Genomic DNA, 20,973 nt, shown 5'->3' with positions numbered 1-20,973 from the left:
GCTGGGTGGAATTCTTCACTTCATTCACGTGAGAATCTATTGAATAATAGAAAAACTACCAAATCCATTATCCCTGATGATAATAAACAACAGGTTTTACCTGATTCTTAGCCTTGAGCAAAATATATTGAGGGAGACTTTCTGGGAGGACTGAGTAATAAAGGAAAGAAACAGAATAAGCAAAATTTAACGTGAGTTGTACAAAAAGAGGATTACAAAAGGTAATAGTTTCACTGTCTAGATGCTTGAGTCTGCTTGGTCACTTTCAGAGAATGTCGTCTCTTCTACAATTACAGATGGTTCCAGCAGCCTAAAGTGTTCACTTAGGGCTGGAAACGACCTGAGCATGTTATACATCCTTACACGCAGCCTCAGGGGGGCCACCGAGGGCAGCAACCTCACTCTCCCAGTTGACTGCAACAGCGACTTCAACACTTTGGAAGCTTCACGCTGGAAGACTTTTGTTTTGACAGTGTAGAGGATAAAAATTTGTAATCCCTGGCAGATAGAATAAAAGTTTAATGTTAGATCAGCATTGAGATACAGAATCAGGGAAGAGATTTATTTTACTTTGCCACCCACCCTTCTCATCATGCACAACAACTCTCCAACTCGAGTTTACATCTGCAGCAGCTGAGCACTTTGTTGTCTCAGAGGGCTGAGGTGATGTTCTTCTACTATGGAAAGTGCTACATGTAAGCGGTAGAGTTCAAAGACCTGAATTCAGGTCCCAGTTCACCACATGTTGGCTCTATCACTGAGAGGCGCTCTCTCTTCCTGATACCAACTGGGTGTCCCTACAATTCAACTGAATTCTGACACTAACAACCCCAGAGTTAGTGTCAGATTCCACAGGTTAAGGCTCAGACCTATGACTGCCTTCACTTCAGATGCTAGTCAGAAATATCGGGTCCCCACATTACCCATACTTCTGTCTGACTTGACAACAAAGTCGGGAGTTCCCACAACCCACCTCCCTGCTTCAGGTTTGATAATTTGCTAGAACTACTAACAGAACTCAGAAAAAACCTTTACCTACTATTACCTGTTTATTATAGAGGATACAACTCAGGGACTGCCAAATGGAAGAGATCCTGGAACAAGGTATGGAGGAAGGTACACCACCTTCCTGGCTCTTCAATATGTTCACCAACCTGGAAGTTCTCCAAACCCCTTCATTTAGGGGTTTTTACGAAGGTTCCATTATATGGGTTTGGTAATTACATCATTAGCCATGGGTGACTGACTCAATCTCTCGCCCCTCTCCCCTTCCTGGAGGTGGGGCTGAAAGTTCCAAGCTTCTAATCCAGGTTTGGTCTTTCTGGCAACAAGCCTCCAGCCTGAAGCTACCTAGGGACCCCAGCCACCAGTCATTCATTGGTACACAAAAGACACTCATATCACTCCACAAATTCCTCGGATTTTAGGATCTACGTGCCAGGAACTGAGGACAAAGACCAAATATTTATGTTTTAGTATACCACAGTAACTTCACTTTTTTCCTAACATCTTTTATCTTCAGTTTCTGAAGGAGGTAGATGCACTGTGGGTCAGTTAATTCTTCTTCCAGTTCTAACATTCTATGATTGTATAGTTCTTGGCATTTTAGTAACATAACTAAAAATCTCATGCATTTAAGAAAAAAAATTGTAAGCACTTCTATTCATTGCTTTTCTGTCCTTTTGATTCTGATACAAAGATCAGATGTGCATGAGAAATTAATCCACAAAAGCCTGAACACATTTTCTGTGCACTTTTAAAATGAAAACTGCCCCTTAATCCTATTGGTATCAGACACTGCTTTTCATTTAATCCTCATCATTTAATTCTTCTCATTTAATCCTAATACCAACCCTGTAATAAGCCTTACTATCCCCATGTTACAAATGAGAAAACTATAGCTCAGATAAATTAAGTAACTTGCCTAAGATTACCCAACCAGTAATCACTGGAGTCGGAGTTGGACTCAACTCCATTTGGTTCCAAAACTCTTCTAGCCAACGTACTACTCTGCCTCTTGCTTGAACTGCAATAGAAGGATATTATAAAGTATATGACAGCATCTAAGAGTCCCCCATTAATTTCTCTGACTAAATGACATCTGTCATGACATGACATGAATACTGTTGATTAACATCCTTTGCTGGAAATAGCAGACTAAATGACATCTGTAGTTGAGTAACAGTATTGTGCCAATGTTCACTTCTTGATTTTGATGATGTACAAGGGTTATAGAAGATATTATCATTGGGGGTGTGCCTGGGTGGCTCAGTCACTTAAGCAGTTGCCTTTGGCCTAGGTCATGATCCCAGGGTCCTAGGATTGAGTCCCATGTCAGGCTCCTTGCTCAGCGGGGAGCCTGCTTCTCCCTCTGCCTGCTGCTCCCCCTGCTTGTGCTTGCTCTCTTTCTCTCTCAAATAAATAAGATCTTTAAAAATAAATAAATAAATAAAATTTTTTTAAAAAGATATTATCATTGGGAGAGCTGGGAAAAGAGTACCTGGGAACTCTACACTATTTTTGCAACTTCTTGTTTTAAACTATTTAGAAATAAAAAGTTACTTTAAAAAATCCATGATATGGGGCGCCTGGGTGGCTCAGTCAGTTAAGCGTCTGCCTTTGGCTCAGGTCATGATCCCAGGGTCCTGGGATCGAGCCCCACATCGGGCTCCCTGCTCCGCGGGAAGCCTGCTTCTCCCTCTCTCACTGCCCCCTACCTGTGTTCCCTCTCTCACTATCTCTCTCTGTCAAATAAATAAATAAAATCTTTAAAAAATAAAAAATAAAAAATAAAAAAATAAAAAAAAATAAAAAATCCATGATATCTCCAGATTAGCATCTCTAGGGCCCAAGCCTTATTAGGATCTATTTCTAGAATCATATCCTATGAATACTGTTGTAGGATACTCCGGTGCTCTGGTAAGATCACCCAAAGACCCTGAGACTTTAACTAATAAAATCAATACATGTTGGCAAGAGATGGACCAGTTCTCCGACCAAAAACAGGAAGATTAATTTGATCATTATCCAACAGGTGATATTTACTCCTCTGATGAAGGCCTTGATGACACAAGGAAGGATGCATAGGGACATAGGTTTCAGAAGGGCAAAACTGGTCACTGGCCATCCTGATGTTCAAAGGAGAGAGATTTATTTTGAGGACATGAGAAATCCGGTCCTCTTTGTGGAGTACACTCTTTCATATTTAATTCTACGGCAAAGACAGACTCTCTGGTTTTGCGACTATTAGGAAAAGACCTAGACCATGGAGAATTCATAAAGACACCATCCTGTGAAACTGTGTACTTCTATACTCCCTAAAATCCCAAAGATGTTACTGAAAAACACAAAATGTATGGATCAAACTAATTCTCACTAGCACAAATATCAAATTTTGCTTTTTAAGTAATATCTATAGCACTTAGTAAATGTCTGTTAGAATTATAGCATTCTAAATCTAGAAGGAGGCTTATGTGTAAACTAGTCACTTTAGTGTACATAAAAATCAAAACCTTGTTTAAAGTGAAGATTTCTAGCTCTTACCACATAGATTCTGACTGACTAGGAAAGGGATGAAGCCCAGGAATAAGCATTTTAAAATACTATGTAAATTCTCACACAGGCAATAATATTCAGACCCACTTTGAAAAACACAGCACCAATTTTAACACCCCCCCATTTTATATTTTACATACTTCACTCAGAGAGATTGTATGACTTTCCTAAAATCATATGATCATTAATGGTAAAGCTGGAAGAGAGCCTAAATCTCCTTTTAGCCCAGTGCTCTTGCCATATGACCACCCTCAATTTTACCAGATGGTATTAACATTTTGTAAGGAGCCTCTATTTTATAATGTGCCCCTCATATGCATAGAGGAGAGAATATCCTTGATTATATCTCCTCCAGGTACTTTTCCATATTCCTCATCACTCTAGGCAACAAGCCCATGGGTCAACTGGCAATCCAGACTAAGATTGTCCTATTTATTTCCCTTCTGGGGAGTTTCAATTAGGTGTTAACAACAGTGAAAAACTGCCTTATATTCATCTAAATTTAGTGGCAGGCACATATCCATTGCTTGAGGCAGTAATTCTCAAAAGATACTGGAGAGGGCCACCAGGAATAGAGGGTGAGGTGCTTACAAACATTAAATGTGGTGGTTACAATTTAAACAGCCAAGCATCTCCCCACGCTGCACTATACGGACTTCTCGACATTTGTGGTCCAGTCAAATTCATCTAATGCTCTTTCCAATAGTTTCCATTTTGTATCAAAGACTTGTCTCCTCAGTGATATTTGACCAGAGCCAAAAACAACCAACATGAAACCAGCTTCCCACAGTGGTTACTCTCAGTGACAACAAGACAATCATCGAACACTGCAGTTGCTTCACAAAATATTAGACAAGTATAGCCCATCCTGATATCAAACATCCTGATTATCTACAATGAAAGATACACATGAGCATGAGAAAACTGGAAATCTAGTTAAGGAAGTGAGACTTGAATGTATAAAAAGTTAATTTTTGAGTACAAGAAGAAAAGGGACAAATAAACTTAGAAAACTACAATAATTCTATTTAATTTGATAAATTATATTTATTAATTTAATTCATAGTAAAATTAATAAAGCTAGAATTAAAGTCATCACTTCAAGAGTTTAAAGCCTCTAAGTAAATAATCTATGTGGATTATACGAATGTCAGTTTCCTAGGTTTGACAGTGTATTATAGTTACATAAGATGTTATCATTAAAATAGCTGGGTGAAGGGTACATAAGAACTCTCTGTACTATTTTTATAACTTCCTAGGAGTCCAAAACTATTTTTTTTAATTTTAAGGAATTGCATAAGAATGGGAATAAAAAACAAAAGAAGAATTTTGACCTTTTTGCATAACATAAAATCTTAGTAAGTCTATAGAATTTCAATTAAAAAAAAGATTACTGCCAAGAATTAAATGCCAAGCTAATTTGTGGTTCATGTGTCATGGTACCTAAAGAAAAATTACCAGGTAGGAAAGTCCTCATTAATATTTACCAGCTACCATATTACAAAGCTGTGATCACCAAGACAGCATGGTACTGGCACAAAAACAGATATATAGACCAATGGAACAGAATAGAGAACCCAGGTATGGACCCTCAACTCTATGGTCAAATAATCTTTGACAAAGCAGGAAAAAACATGCAATGGAAAAAAGACAGTCTCTTCAATAAATGGTGCTGGGAAAATTGGACAGCCACATGCAGAAGAATGAAACTCAACCATTCTCTAACACCATTCACAAAGATAAACTCAAAGTGGATGAAAGACCTCAATGTGAGACAGGAATCCATCAAAATCCTAGAAGAGAACATAGGCAGTAACCTCTTTGACATCGCCCACAGCAACTTCTTTCAAGATACATCTCCAAAAGCTAGTGAAACAAAAGCAAAAATGAACTTTTGGGACTTCATCAAGATAAAAAGCTTCTGCACAGCAAAGGAAACAGTCAACAAAACAAAGAGGCAACCCACAGAATGGGAGAAGATATTTGTAAATGACACTACAGATAAAGGGCTGGTATCCAAGATCTATAAAGAATGTTTCAAAGTCAACACCCAAAAAACAAATAATCAAGTCAAAAAGTGGGCAGAAGATGTGAAAAAACACTTCTCTGAAGAAGACATACAAATGGCTAACAGACACATGAAAAAATGTTCATCATCATTAGCCATCAGGGAAATCCAAATCAAAACCACATTGAGATACCACCTTACACCAGTTAGAATGGCAAAAATTGACAGGGAGAGAAACAACAAATGTTGGAGAGGTTGTGGAGAAAGCGGAACTCTCTTACACTGTTGGTGGGAATGCAAGTTGGTACAGCCACTTTGGAAAACAGTGTGGAGGTTCCTCAAAAATTTAAAAATAGAGCTACCCTATGACCCAGCAATTGCACTCCTGGGTATTTATCCCAAAGACACAGATGTAGTGAAAAGAAGGGCCATATGCACCCCAATGTTCATAGCAGCAATGTCCGCAATAGCCAAACTGTGGAAAGAGCCGAGATGCCCTTCAACAGATGAATGGACAAAGAAGATGTGGTCCATATATACAATGGAATATTACTCAGCCATCAGAAAGGATGAATACCCAACTTTTACATCAACATGGATGGGACTGGAGGAGATGATGCTAAGTGAAATAAGTCAAGCAGAGAAAGTCAATTATCATATGGTTTCACTTATTTGTGGAACATAAGGAATAGCATGGCGGACATTAGGAGAAGGAAGGGGAAAATGGGGGCGGGGAATTGGAGGGAGAGATGAACCATGAGAGACTATGGACTCTGAGAAACAAACAGGGTTTTAGAGGGGAGGGGGGAGGGGGATTGGTTAGCCCGGTGATGGGTATTAAGGAGGGCACGTACTGCATGGAGCACTGGGTGTGATACGAAAACAATGGATCATGGATCACCACATCAAAAACCAATGATGTATTGTATGGTGACTAACATAACATAATAAAATTAAAAAATATATATATTTACCAGCTACCTATTAAACAATTACTCAAAAATATACTAATGAGAGATTCATTAAGATTAAAAAGTCAAAATAACTGGACATTTCAGTATAAAAGGACTAGCAAAAGGCATTGAGACTATTTAAGCATAAGAAATTGTAGGTATGTCAACTATACTTCAATAAAAAGAATTTTTTAAAGAAAAGAAAATGCAATTGAGATAATTATCAAATATAATCCAAGTATTATAAATATCTCTTGAAAGAAAATAATGTAGACACTCTAATTTAACAACAATAATTGCGGAGTAAATTTTAAGTTGTACCAATAAACCAAGAGACCGGAAGCAGCTACACTGTGTTAATGTTTTTACCTCAAAAAGGGAGGAGTCAATATATATTGTTTTATTCTGGAAATTGAAAATTGTATCTTACAAAGCTGTAGTAATGTTTAATAAACAAAGATAATAATTAACAGAATGAAAATGTCCCAATAATTAAAGAAGGCTAAGTAAAAGAATGCATAATTTTTGTAGCACAATATATATAAAACTTAGGAAGAAATGAATTGATGTGAAAAAAGAATAAGATGACAGAATAAGATCAAACATATTAATTCTGATGGCTAACATTCAGCTAAATAGCTAAAAGTTTAACTTTTTTAATAAAATGGAAAAACAATGAGAAAATGATTTAAAAAAACACAAATCGAGGGGCACCTGGGTGGCTCAGATGGTTAAGAGTCTGCCTTCAGCTCAGGTCATGATCTCCAGGTCCTGGGATGGAGCCCCATGTTGGGCTCCCAGCTCAGCAGGGAATCTGCTTCTTCCCCTTCCTCTGCCTCTCCCCCTGCTTGTGCTCTCTCTGTCTCTGTCTCTCTGTCTCTCTCTCAAGTAAATAAATAAAATCTTAAAAATTAAAATTAAAATTAAAAAATAAATAAAAAATTAAAAAACACAAATCTAAATATATGGGATCTAAAATGAGGTAAGTCAAAATCAAAGTGCCACAGAAAGCTTAAAGATAAAAAAAAAACTGTATAAATAGATAAGATCAAAGAAAAACAAATTAGAAGTTGCTACATTAATATATGGAAAATCAGATTTAAGACAAAATGGAACTGAGAGTGACTTGTTATAATGATGAAAGATACAATGCACCAGAAATATACAATATCCATAAATTTCTAGGAACATGATAATACAGCATTAAATTGTATAAAGACAAACAGTAAGACTCCATATACAGAGGGAAAAGTCTTTGTAGTATTTTTCATCAGAGTAAAAGCCATTGTTCACTATGAGAGGAGGCACAGAGTTAAGCACAGAGAGAAATTCCGATTTCAAGATAAGTCTTTCAATAATGCATATTTGTCTTATCTTAGAGTTTGACATTCTCCATGCATATACACAAACAAAAATCCTCTAAGGTCAAACAGAATTATCTTCATTTTTAATCTAACATTTTTGTTCATTCATGTCACTATTTTTGCCATGATAAAAATTAGAAGGTGACTATAATCCTTAGTCTAAATGTTCTGCTTCTTAGAGTAGATGCCCCCAATATATTAATAGAATGGGTTACAAAAAAGAAAAAGAATATAAATCTTCATTGCCAATTTTAAAACAAAATATGAATGGAATATTTTTTAAAGATTTATAATTAAATATCTTGAGATAAGACTCAAGGAATAAAAACACCTTCAGTCTTATGTATAATTACATTATAAAAACAACTTCATAAGGTTCTGCTCTTCAAATCAACCCTCTTGCAGATAGCAACTATAACTCTGGACCAAACAGTTTTTAAAACCTACCTGAAGATACTGAAGGACAACTAAAAGCAGTCTGAAACTGGAAGGAGAATCTACAGTTGGGAAAAAGGGAACTGAACTGGGTAGGATTCCTGTTTTGTTTTGTTTTTAATATCTTTTAGCCAGAAGGCACAGTCTGATCAGCCCACACAGGGTGACTAAACCTGGAGTTTAAATAGGCAGTCTTACTAGGTTGAAGAACTGGAAGACAGGGTTTAGGGCAACTACAGAATCTGAAAAATAAGGAAGAAATATTCAGACTATCCAGGAGGAAACAGAGAGCGGGAGGCCCAGATTCTGTTTATAAATTCTGCCCAAATCTCTAATTGACCTCTGAACTATAAATGCATGGAGAGAACTCTAAGAAGCCTGTCTGAGGCTAAAAAGACTAAACAGAGGTTTCCAATGTTGTCCTCCCTAGAGGAGATAGTTTTCAGTTTTAGTCCAGCTAAGTTAATTATATGCTAACTCCATTCTTGGTAGGAATAATACAGAATGAAGAGTTGCTACATGTATTATCTACAATGTCCAGGAAACAACCAAAATTACTAGAGTTAGCAGACAAGGATTTTAAAGTGTTACTATGATATGCGTAGGGTGTACTCATAACAAACCCCAAATTAGGAAATATCAGCAAAATAAAATCTCTGAAAAATGATAAGAAAAAAACTCTGAGGGTGCCTGGGTGGCTCAGTCGTTAAGCGTCTGCCTTCAGCTTGGGTCATGATCCCAGGGTCCTGGGATCGAGTCCCACATCGGGCTCCCTGCTTGGCAGGAAGCCTGCTTCTCCCTCTCCCGCTCCCCCTGCTTGTGTTCCTGCTCTCGCTGTCTCTCTCTCTGTCAAATAAATAAATAAAATCTTTAAAAAAAAAAAGAAAGAAAAAAACTCTGAAACTAAAAAAGTACAATATCTGAAATAAAAATCACTAGAGAGTAAACAGCAGACTGGAAATGATTAAAGGTAAAATCAATGTCCTTGAAGATGGATCACTAAGATGAATGTGATGAATAGCAAGAAGAAGGAATGAGAAAGAATCTGATGAATAGCAAGAAGAAGGAATGAGAAAGAATAAACAGCTCAGGGACCTGTGGTCCAACATACATATAATTAAATCCCCCAAAAAAGAGAAAAGTAAAAGAACAGGATAGAAAAACTATTTGAAAAAATAAAGATAAAAAATTCCTCAAATTTGGTGAAAGATATAAATAAACAGATCCTGGGAGCTCAGTAATTCCAAGCTGAATAAATGCAAAGAAAATAATATCTGGGCATATCTTGGTGAAAATGCTAAAAATCAAAGATAAAGAGAAGTTCCTGAAAGCAACCAAAAGAAATAATACAGTACATATGGCGGGGGGAAGAATATGAAACACTGAGGATGTCTCATTAGAAACTGGAGCAAGTTTGTGAAATGACTTCATAATACTAAAAGGGAAAAAAAATCTATCAACCCATTATTCCATATTCAAGGATAATATCCTTCAAAAATGAAAGTAAACAGAGGAATAAAGAACTGGAATGGCAACAGAAAACAAATAGTAAAATGGTAGATATAAATTCACCCATATTAATAATTACATCAGCTCTAAATGGACTAAACACTGATTAAAAGACAGAGATTGTCAGAATGAATAAAAGATCTTACCCTTTTATTTGCTATGTACAAGATACATACTTTAAATGTATGTATCTACTTGTTACATACAAGATACATACTTTAAATGTAAAAGCACAGATAGGTTGAAAGTGAATGGATTAAAAAATACATACCATTCAACCAATATACACAAGAAGGCTGGAGATCAGATAAAATAGACTTCATGACAAAGGGTGCTATAAAAGTTAAAGAGGGACATTTCCAAAGGATAAATAGTTAATTTACTCAGAAGACATCACAATCATAAATGTATATGCATCTAATAGCAGAACTTCAAAATGTGTGAAGCAAAAATTGACAGAATTATAGGGAAAATAAACAAATTCACAGTCACAGTTGGAGATCTTAATACTCCTCTTTCAGCAATGGAGAGAACCAGACAAAAATATTGGTAAGGATAGAAATTTTAAAAAGGAAGAGAAAGAAAAAATTCAGCCAACCGCACTGTGGTCTAAGCTCCAATAGTAACTGTAACATTGTCCATATCAACCATATCAACCATATCAACCCTGGTGAGGAGCTGTCGTGAACCTATTACATGGGAGAAAAGGAATCAGGAGGTGTTTGCCAAGCCAGTTGCTGGACAAAATCTCTTCTGCTAAGAGAACAGGGATTAACATGGTCTAACCGTACTGCAATTATATTCTATGAACTGTGCCCAGGAAAGAACATAGTAGGTAAGTCATAAGGAGCTTTCTTTCCTCTTCCTTCAAAATGTATTGAAAATAGAGTCTCCTAAAGGTAACTAAGCAATGATTTTCAAGGTCACCTTTAGTTTAGTCCAGGGTGATATCATCCCCACCACTGCATGATCTGTTACCTTCAGACTAATCCACACCATACCTGAGTAGTGTTGAAAAGGCAGAACATGTAGTTGAAGATAATCCTGACGTCATCATTACTAATTAGCATAAAGTATGCCAGAATCCAGGTTACTCCAAAAACAACTGTGATAGATAATGTACTAAGAATCTTCTTTAGGAATGAAATCTTTTTTGTGCTAGGTAAGAGAAAGCAAGAAAGAAAACATGGTTTTATTTCTTAATACCATTTTACTTATTAATATCATTGTTACCCTCTAATTGAGAATACATATTCAGGTGCCCATATATACTATTTAACAATATTATGCATTAGGTAGAAAACCATGTTAGACCTATATCTGGGTAAAATCTGATTTAGCAAGCTTCATTAAGGAATACAGTGAAACTTGCCTAAAACTTAGGAATAAACAGTCCTTTATCTACTACTGCAGGCAAATACCACACACACACACACAAATCGATGTTTTCTTTGGAAAGGAATTTTATCTTGGTGATTATTTTGTGGATCAGCCAGTGAGAAATTCCTTTTCTGGGCATCTGGGACCTTCCCACAATGTAGGGTGATATGGGAATGAAAGGTTCTTAAAATGTAAAAATGAAGGAATCTGAACTCAGCCATATGACTTACCAGTGGGATGTTAGCAATTATTCCATAAGCAGAAGCTTGAAAGCATTTTGCTGGCCTTTTTTTTTATTGTTCTTTGGAACCCTGACACCACTATATTGAGAAGCCTGGACTGGCCTAATTGATGATGAGAGACTACACAGAATAGAGATTAGCTTTCCCAACTAAGCAGCTCCCACTCAAAACCAACCACCCACCCACCACCAGGCACAAAAATAAGTCATCTTAGATCATCCATCCATTTTCAAGAAGACCAGAACAAGTACCTGACCAACACTCAAACTTATGACAAATAATAAATATTTGTCACTCTAAGCCAGTAAGTTCTGGGGTGGTTTGTTATGCTGCAAAAGCTAACTGATACATGAAAGATAATTTGTTAAACAATGAAATTGTAACCTGCTTTTCACTGTGACTAAGCTAATTTAAGAACCATGAGCTGTCAGCCAAAATCTAGATATACAAAATTGTTGCTGTCTGTGGCCAAAATGATACTGTTTCGTATAGAGGAAATATAACCTACTCTGCAATTAGGCTAAGAAAATTTTACCAAAATGTTTCTGCATTGCTAATAAAACAAAGGTTTGAATGATTACCAATGATAGACTTTTCCCCCGCATTTCCCCTCAATATGGATTATCATTCATATAGGAAGGATGATACTTACTCTTGATCAGTAAAGCACATATTAAAGATGATATTCCCACTAATGATGGTTGTTTTCACCCATCTGTTCATACCAAATGGATCCATTTGGTGACCAACAAAGCTCACAGATGTGCTTATAATAGATATACTGGGGATAAACACAGTCTTGTAAAATTAAACCTGGATTCATGGCCTCATTAGCACTGTTTTCTAACCAATTGTGATGTTGGAGGTGAGGTTAAGGAGAGTATATCTGTTTAATAGTTTCTATTCTTTACCTCTCCAACTGAAAGCTTTTTTGTTTACAGGGACAACAGTGAAAATGCTTATGGAGGTTAGGAAGGTTATAGTAAGGAGAGAAGCGGCACACACGGGAACTGATAAACCAGAGTGCACATGTCCACCTGCAGGAAATGTGGGTGCAATGTTGCCAGATGTTCCAATTTTTTCAAGAGAAAATATAATTTTTAACTGAAATCTCCCAATTTTTATATGTTTTAAACTAATTTTAAAAACTTAAAGCCACTATCAGATTCAAGAAACACATGTAAAATATAGCCTGCAGCTACTAGTTTGTAAAATGAAATACAGTTACTAGCATCTCCTCACAATCTTCTCATTTCTTTAATGATTCAAATCTGATTTCTTGAATATTTGGGGTTGGGAGAGAAATTTTCTTTTTTTGAAGTCTTTGTGTTTAGTTTTTAGTTGGGCTCATACAGCATGAAAGTGTATTATGTAATGCAGTTCCATATTGTTGGAAGATGAGGAGAAGATTCACTTTCTGAGACAAAGTTTAAAAGAAAATCTGCCCTGCAAACCACATCTCCTTGCCATTGTCCCAGAAGTCTGAAAACTCTTTTAGGCTCTGTGGATGTATTGTGGTGCTGTATTATGTACTACATGAGTCATGCCTGGAAGATCCCACTAATGGGTAATCTTACCTTGTCAGATTCTGGTTAGTCTTCCATATCACTTTGACTATAATGATAATAAATATAACAATATTGTTGATGAGGATAATGGTGATAGGTATCATGAATGACCACAACAACGGGCTTGATATAAGACCACCGTTTCCTGAAACTGCCAGCCAGCAGCTATGGGGAAAAAAAAATGATTTTAGTAGATTAAAAATGTTATACATACTGGTTCTCTATGCTATTAACATTACTGACATTCACTTTACTGAGAGAATTGCTAAAAGCCAATATCCCTTTGCATATTTGAAATGACTTTCAAGAATTCAACCACTAGAAAAAAAAATGAAAGACATTAGTTCTGTCATATTTCTTGATGTATGGGCTAGTGGAAAGGAAACAGCTTTTAAATCAGGCAGTCCCAAATTAAAAAGTCACTCTATCACTTACTAGGTGTCTGACTTTAGGCAAGTTATTCTTTTAGTTCATTTTTGAACATGAAGCACATCTAGGTGGCTCAAAATTTTAAAGGTACAAGTCATCATAGAGAGACAACTGTTCCTACAACTATCCTTAGTCACCTAGGTTAGTCTCTGGTGCTAATCAATGTTTCTTGTGTATTCTTCCAGATTTAGGGTATGCATTTGTCAGCAAATATAGTTTTTTTCTGATTTTTAAACAAATAATAACATGTGGTACCTCTATAACTTACTTAACAACATATCTTGGAGATCACTCCAGATGAGATTATGAAGACTGTCATTATTTTTTATAGCTGCATAGTAGTCCATTATTTTGTAATAGTTATTTACATAGTCACTTATTAATGGATATTCTAAAAGTTTGATGTTTAAAATATATTTTTTAAATATTTTAATAGTTATTTAACCTCACTGCATCCGTTTTGAGGTTTTTGTTGTTGTTATTGTTGCAAATGGTTATGGTGGTGTTTTTGTTTTTGTTTTTTTCCTCATCTGTGAGGTATAGTAATCACTTCCTGGCATTGTGGCAAGAATGAATTCATTTATTTAATAAGTATTTATGGGCTACATGCTATGTGATATCTAGTTCTAGATATCAGATATTAGCAGTGAACAACAAAAAAGCCCCAAAATTTCTTCTTTGTGACATGATACTATATATATAGAAAACCCTAAAGACCTCCATACTGTTTTCCACAGTGATTGCTCCAATTTGCATTCCCGCCAACAATGCAAGAGGGTTCCTTCTTCTCTGCATCCTTGCCAACACTTGTTGTTTCTTGTGCTTTTGGTTTTAACTATTCTGACAGGTGTGAGGCGATATCTCATTGTAGTTTTGATTTGTATTTCCCTGATGATGAGTGATGGTGAGCATCTTTTCAAGTGTCTATTCACCATCTGGATGTCTTCTTTGGAAAAATGTCTATTCATGTCTTCTGCCCATTATTTAATTGGATTATTTGTCTATCTTGAGTTTTGGAAGTATTAATCTTGCTAGATGCAGGGATAATAGAAGAGCACATGCAAAAGTAGGAAATCAGCTAGGAGTCTATTACAATAATCTGGTGGCTTGGATGAGAAGAGATGTTGGGAAATAGTCTGATTCCAGATATATATAAAAGTAAAGCAATGGATTTATTTCTAGGTTGGATGTGAGATGTAGGAGGATTAAGGTTGATTCCAGATTCTTTGGCCTGAGTACCTAGAAGGACAGAATTACCATTAATTGAGATGGGGAAGATAAGAAGAGCAGGTTTGGGAGGGAAGACCACTAGATGTCCCATTAGACACCCAAGTGCCGGTATCAGGTGGGCATTTGGGTATTAACAAAATGATGTGAGAAGCCCTGGCACATATTTGGCATTGAATTAATGTATGTTTTCTTTCCCCTGCAGGTAAAGCACCATTATTATACATGTCAAAGGATTTCTAAATTGTCTTGCATTGGAATGTTGTTATAATTTAAATTATTAGAAATCATATTTCTAATCTGAATGACCTAGAAGGAAATTGGGATGATGTTCAAGTCTCTGTAATGAAATAAAAAGCAAAAAGTAGTGCCTACAATCCATTGACAGAATTAAGAATTCTAATCAACAAACCTAAGAATAGGTCTATCCTTAAATAAAATGGTGAGAGCAAGCGAGTTTATCTTCAGGACCTCTGGCTCTCCTTTCATCTGTAACTGGAGGACAACCCTCCTGTCATTCTCCATTCTGCCATCTCCTACACAGAAGAAATAAGAGGGCACTTGGCTGAGAATTTACTGAAATCCTCCTGAGAAGTACTTTCAAATCTCTAGAAGCTTCTCCTATTATCATCGCCTCGTGTCTTCCCTAACATTTAACAGTGTACTCAGGAAAGAATCTGCTCTCAATTCTTCATAGCTCAGTGTGAATATATTTAAGATGGTCGACTTCTTTCTCCTGAAGGCTTTTACAGGAGGACATCTAGCCCTGTCCCAAGGTTAGGGTAGGAAATCAGTGATGCAATTTGAAGTGAATTGCCTCTCCTGTGAGATAGTTGCATCTTACCCCTGATCTGTAATTGTGGAATTAAATTTTTTAAGTTCATTAAAAGATATTTAACCCTAATTAAACAGAAAAAATAGTACCAGGAGTATTTGGCTCCTAAAATCAAGCCAGGCAGATAGCCTTCTATTCTACAGTTGGGCATTGTCAGCCTTGGACATAGGTATGCACCCTTCCCTTGGCTGTATTGATACATTTCCAAGAGTTTTGTTTTGTTTTGTTTTAGTTGCTTTTGGACTCAAGGTGGAATCTGGGGGTGAGAATGGTTGAATTATAAAAGGAGAGGGTAGGATAAATTATAGAGCAGTTGCCATTTGGTAGCAGAAATACACGTAAAGGGGCACCTGGGTGGCTCAGTCGGTTAACACTGCCTTCGGCTCAGGTGATGATCCCAGGGTTCTGGGATCGAGTCCTGCATCAGGCTCCTTGCTCAGCTGGGAGCCTGCTTTTCCTCTGACTGCCCCTCCCCCAGCTTGTGCACATGCTCTCTCTCTCTCTCTCTCTCTCTCTGACAAATAAATAAATAAAATCTTAAAAAAAAAATACACATAAAGAGTTCAGCTCAGATTTCTTTTTTTTTTTTAAGATTATTTATTTATTTATTTGAGAGAGAAGGAGAGAGAAAGAGAGAGCAGGGGGAAGGAGCAGAGGGAAAGGGAGAAACAGACTCCTCGCTGAGCAGGGAGCCCGATGTGGGGCTCGATCCCAGGACTCCGAGATGAAGACCTGAGCCAAAGGCAGATGCTTAACCCACTGAGCCACCCAGGTGTCCCTCGGCTCAAAATTCTTCTCTCCCAGCTCACAGAAAAAACAAACACCGCAGTCAGGTATTTCCATTAGTAACAACTATTCATACTATAATCTCAGGGAAAACTTTCTATGTGTGATAAGTCATCATAAAATATTCATTCTAATCATATCAATATAAAACTGGTCATAAACACAGATAATGCTCTTCAAATATAAAACATCTTCCTACTTTCTTGACCCCTCACCTCAGAATGGGTATTACTATCATTGTTACTCCTGTTTCCTACATAAGAAAACTAAGATAAAGGGTTACTAAGGAGCACACATACTGTGTCCTACGATTTTTAGGCTCAATAAAAGGAGACAAATCTAACAAAGTTTAGATTATAAATTTAGAAGGTAATAACTTGATTTACAAAAGGATTTATTATAGGCAACTTTCACGTCACTATATTTAAAATATAATGTGTTGTTTGAGAATTTGAAATACCCACTTATGATACTTATAAAGTGAGATGCATATATACGGTGACACTTGGACTCAAGATCACTGAACAGTTACACTCTTATATCAAATAAATAGACATTTTTAAAAAATATATAAACTCACATTTCTTCTTGTCGGTAGTTTAACTCCCATTGTGAACCACTCTGAGAAAAAATAATTCCCACTGTCACAACCACCACTACAGCCGGGACTCCTGTGGTAAAAGAGAGGCATTGAATTAATAATTTACTCAAGACTGGAATTAATTATAACAGAACGTGAATGAATTATATGTCTGGCCCTTTTCAAGACTGTACTGTTCTTCTACTGTAGACAATATACCAAATGATCTACAGATGTGGGTCAATAGAGGACATCATTTTTGGTAACGGCTTGCCTCTTTCTGTTATTGTTGGCTCTACCTACTACTCTTACACATTTCTGATTTCTTTGTAACTCTCACCACAATTTCCATTCTTTTTTTTTTTTTTTTTTTTTTTTAAAAACAGAAACATCACTTTTATTGACAAGTTAGGGCCACAACAGACAGCTTCCAGAACAGAAATAAGACAGTCCCAAGACAACGGAGTGCAAAATCGGAGCAGACAGGTTAATACTCTTCACCCTCATCATCTCCCTCAGCACTATCTGCTCCAACCTCCTCATAATCCTTCTCAAGGGCAGCCATGTCCTCACGGGCCTCGGAAAACTCTCCTTCCTCCATGCCCTCCCCCACATACCAGTGAACAAAGGCACGCTTGGCATACATCAGGTCAAACTTGTGGTCCAGGCGAGCCCAGGCCTCAGCGATGGCTGTGGTGTTGCTCAGCATGCACACAGCTCGCTGTACTTTGGCCAGGTCTCCACCGGGCACCACAGTGGGAGGCTGGTAATTAATGCCCACTTCGAAGCCAGTGGGGCACCAGTCCACAAACTGGATGCTGCGCTTGGCAATGGCAATGGCAGCACTGACATCTTTGGGAACCACGTCGCCACGGTACAACAGGCAGCAAGCCATGTATTTACCATGCCGAGGGTCACATTTCACCATCTGGTTGGCTGGCTCAAAGCATGCATTGGTGATCTCTGCTACAGTAAGCTGTTCATGGTAGGCTTTCTCAGCAGAGATGACCGGGGCATAGGTGGCCAGAGGGAAGTGGATGCGGGGATAGGGCACCAGGTTGGTCTGGAATTCTGTCAGATCAACATTCAGGGCTCCATCAAATCTGAGGGAAGCAGTGGTGGAGGACACAATCTGGCTAATAAGGCAGTTAAGGTTAGTGTAGGTTGGGCGTTCAATATCGAGGTTTCTACGACAGATGTCATAGATGGCCTCATTGTCTACCATGAAGGCACAATCAGAGTGCTCCAGGGTGGTGTGGGTAGTGAGGATGGAGTTGTAGGGCTCAACTACAGCTGTGGAAACCTGGGGAGCTGGGTAAATGGAGAACTCCAGCTTGGACTTCTTGCCATAATCGACAGAGAGACATTCCATCAGCAGGGAGGTGAACTCGGAACCAGTTCCCCCTCCAAAGCTGTGGAAAACCAAGAAGCCCTGAAGACCTGTGCACTGGTCAGCCAGCTTCCGAATGCGGTCCAAGACAAGGTCAATGATCTCCTTGCCAATGGTGTAGTGCCCTCGGGCGTAGCTGTTGGCAGCGTCCTCCTTGCCGGTGATGAGCTGCTCAGGGTGGAAGAGCTGCCGGTAGGTGCCGGTGCGAACTTCATCAATGACTGTGGGTTCCAGGTCTACAAACACGGCCCTGGGCACATGCTTGCCAGCGCCCGTCTCACTGAAGAAGGTGTTGAAGGAATCATCTCCTCCCCCGATGGTCTTGTCACTTGGCATCTGGCCATCGGGCTGGATGCCGTGTTCCAGGCAATAGAGCTCCCAGCAGGCATTGCCGATCTGGACACCAGCCTGGCCCACGTGGATGGAGATGCACTCACGCATGACTGAGACTTATAGGGTTCCTCGGGGCGGGAGCAGGCGATGGGACAGCGACAAGGTTCTCCCTCTGACAGACTACCAAGGAGTCCGGGGGAGAACCACAATTTCCATTCTTAAATGGCCTAATTCCTCTTTCCCTTGAATAAATTTAAATTTAGATATCACTCACACAATTCTTTGCTGGAACCCAATAAATTCTTCAAATTATTTTTCTTAGAGTCACTCTTGATGTTCTCAAAACATTTCTTTTAAAGTAGCTAGGAAGTTAATCATATGTGGTCTAAATTTCAAATGAAACTAATAGAGATGTTAAAGGAAATTAACATCTTGAGGTTAGCTCAGGACGTGACTAGAACTGATCACATCTGCCTCCTTCCCAGGAGTGTGAGCAACCAGGCCGAAGGCGCACTTCCAGTGATGGCTGGATTTCCATCTCCCCCACCTGAAGGCCTTGTACCGTTAGGTTGTTGAAATTAAGTTATTTCAACAAAATTAAATTTCTGAGTAAGTGGAAAGGCAGACACTTACCCCATCCGATTAAAGAGACGAACAGAATGAAATGTTGAGGAAGAGGCTTCATGGTCCTAATGAGAAGGAAATAGAGCTGGGCAGCACTGAGTCCAGTCCAGGTAAATGTCACTAACAGGAAATAGTGCAACAGGGCAGCAACCACAGTGCATGTGGGATTCCGGTTGTCAACAATGTCTTGCATGAGCATTTCATTTCTACCAGAGTCAGGCTTCCCGGTGCTACTATCACTTTTCTTTAAGTTCTTATTGGAGTTTTCAATTCCAAACACAAAGAGGAGGTTAAAAATCAACATTGATGTGCACAGACAGACCAACACCCAGGTTACTGAAGTTTTTCTGACGTTCCTGAAAACAAAGAAGTAAATATAATTAAATAATCAAAACAGCTGCAAGAAATAAACTCTAGTGAAATTGCAAGTGAACAAAGAAATATTATTACACAGTGGAAATCCAGCCCATAGCCCAGTGGGCCAGCTGGTAAGTCTACCTTCCCAAGTACACCAGAAGAGCACGCTGTCATTGCATTTCCACAAAGGAGTTAGAGAAAACAGGTTGATACATCCTTCCTTGAAACTGTGTTGTAATCAAAGGTGACAGCTATTCTTCAGAGAGGACCCCCACCGAATGCTACTTTCTGGTATCCATACCTCATGTAGTCCCCTCCTGGGGCCAACCTGTGATTCGATCTAACTAATGAAATGCACCAGAAGACCTGGCAGCTAGGGCCAACTTATTCAGCAGATAAAGCAGTCCTTAGGCCCAATGATACTTTTATGGCCTGCAGCAAAGTTTTAACTCCTTTTAAAACCAGAAGGGAAAAGAATGAACTTTTATAGGTCAAAGTACAAATATGAGCATATAATATTAATATATCCACCTTTATACCAATACAGTTGTAAAACACAGTTTTTAAATCTTTTTTTATGGAGGAAGGATCCCATAAAGGCACTTTGCCCATAAATGTCATAATAAGGTTTCCCTTTGGTTCTCCTGGGAGTTCTGAGCCACCAGGTAAAACGTTTAGCTAACCTGCTGAAGAAACCACATAGGAATGCTCTGGGACTATACGGAGTCGGAGAAAGACCCAGCTGTCCCAGCATCCCAGATGAGCCCCAATGAGTCCAACTCTACCCCATCTGACTGCAGCCTCACAGGACACCCTAAGAGAGACCAATAGAAGACCCATACAGCTGAGCCCAGTCACGCCAGAGAATCGTGAGAGATAAGAAATTAATGTTTTAAGCCACTAACTTTCAGGGCAGTCTCTTCTACCACAATAGACAATAGGTTCTACTCTAGATTTGCAAACATATACAAAGGCTATCTATAGAAAGGCTCTAAATGGATTTTTTAAAATTTCACAATAAGAAACTATTGCACATTAGTAGATGAATCCCTGTTCAAAGGTAAAGAAAAAGTCTCTTGCATTTTAAAAAGTGTTTTATACAAAAAAAATCAAGTATGATCTCTCTTAGGGTCTCCTGTGAGCCTGCAATCAGATGGTGGGTAGAGTTGGACTCATTGGGGCTCATCTTTTTTATATTAAAAAATCATGTATCATATGACCTCACTGATATGAGGAATTCTTAATCTCAGGAAACAAACTGAGGGTTGCTGGATTGGTGGGGGGTGGGAGGGATGGGGTGGCTGGGTGATAGACATTGGGGAGGGTATGTGCTATGGTGAGTGCTGTGAATTGTGTAAGACTGTTGAATCACAGACCTGTACCTCTGAAACAAATAAT

At 38.2% G+C, this 20,973-nt stretch overlaps 1 protein-coding gene and 1 pseudogene across 1 annotated transcript in view; both read right to left on the bottom strand.

Moving 5' to 3' along the window:
- Positions 1–237: 237 nt before the first annotated feature.
- Positions 238–20,973, bottom strand: part of ADGRG7 (adhesion G protein-coupled receptor G7) — a 66,325-nt gene continuing 45,589 nt past the window's right edge. The window contains exons 12-16 of the mRNA XM_036109681.2: positions 19,228–19,574; positions 16,872–16,962; positions 13,024–13,179; positions 10,826–10,982; positions 238–498 (exon numbers count right to left, since the gene is read on the bottom strand). Of these exons, the coding sequence (XP_035965574.1) occupies positions 238–498; positions 10,826–10,982; positions 13,024–13,179; positions 16,872–16,962; positions 19,228–19,574 (1,012 nt within the window). The remainder of the gene's footprint in view (positions 499–10,825; positions 10,983–13,023; positions 13,180–16,871; positions 16,963–19,227; positions 19,575–20,973) is intronic.
- On the bottom strand, positions 17,253–18,793 carry LOC118546758 (tubulin alpha-1C chain pseudogene; annotated as a pseudogene).

The sequence above is a fragment of the Halichoerus grypus genome, chromosome 1 (genome assembly GCF_964656455.1).
Source record: "Halichoerus grypus chromosome 1, mHalGry1.hap1.1, whole genome shotgun sequence".
Lineage (NCBI taxonomy): Eukaryota > Metazoa > Chordata > Mammalia > Carnivora > Phocidae > Halichoerus > Halichoerus grypus.
This window is presented reverse-complemented; position numbering and strand designations above follow the sequence as displayed.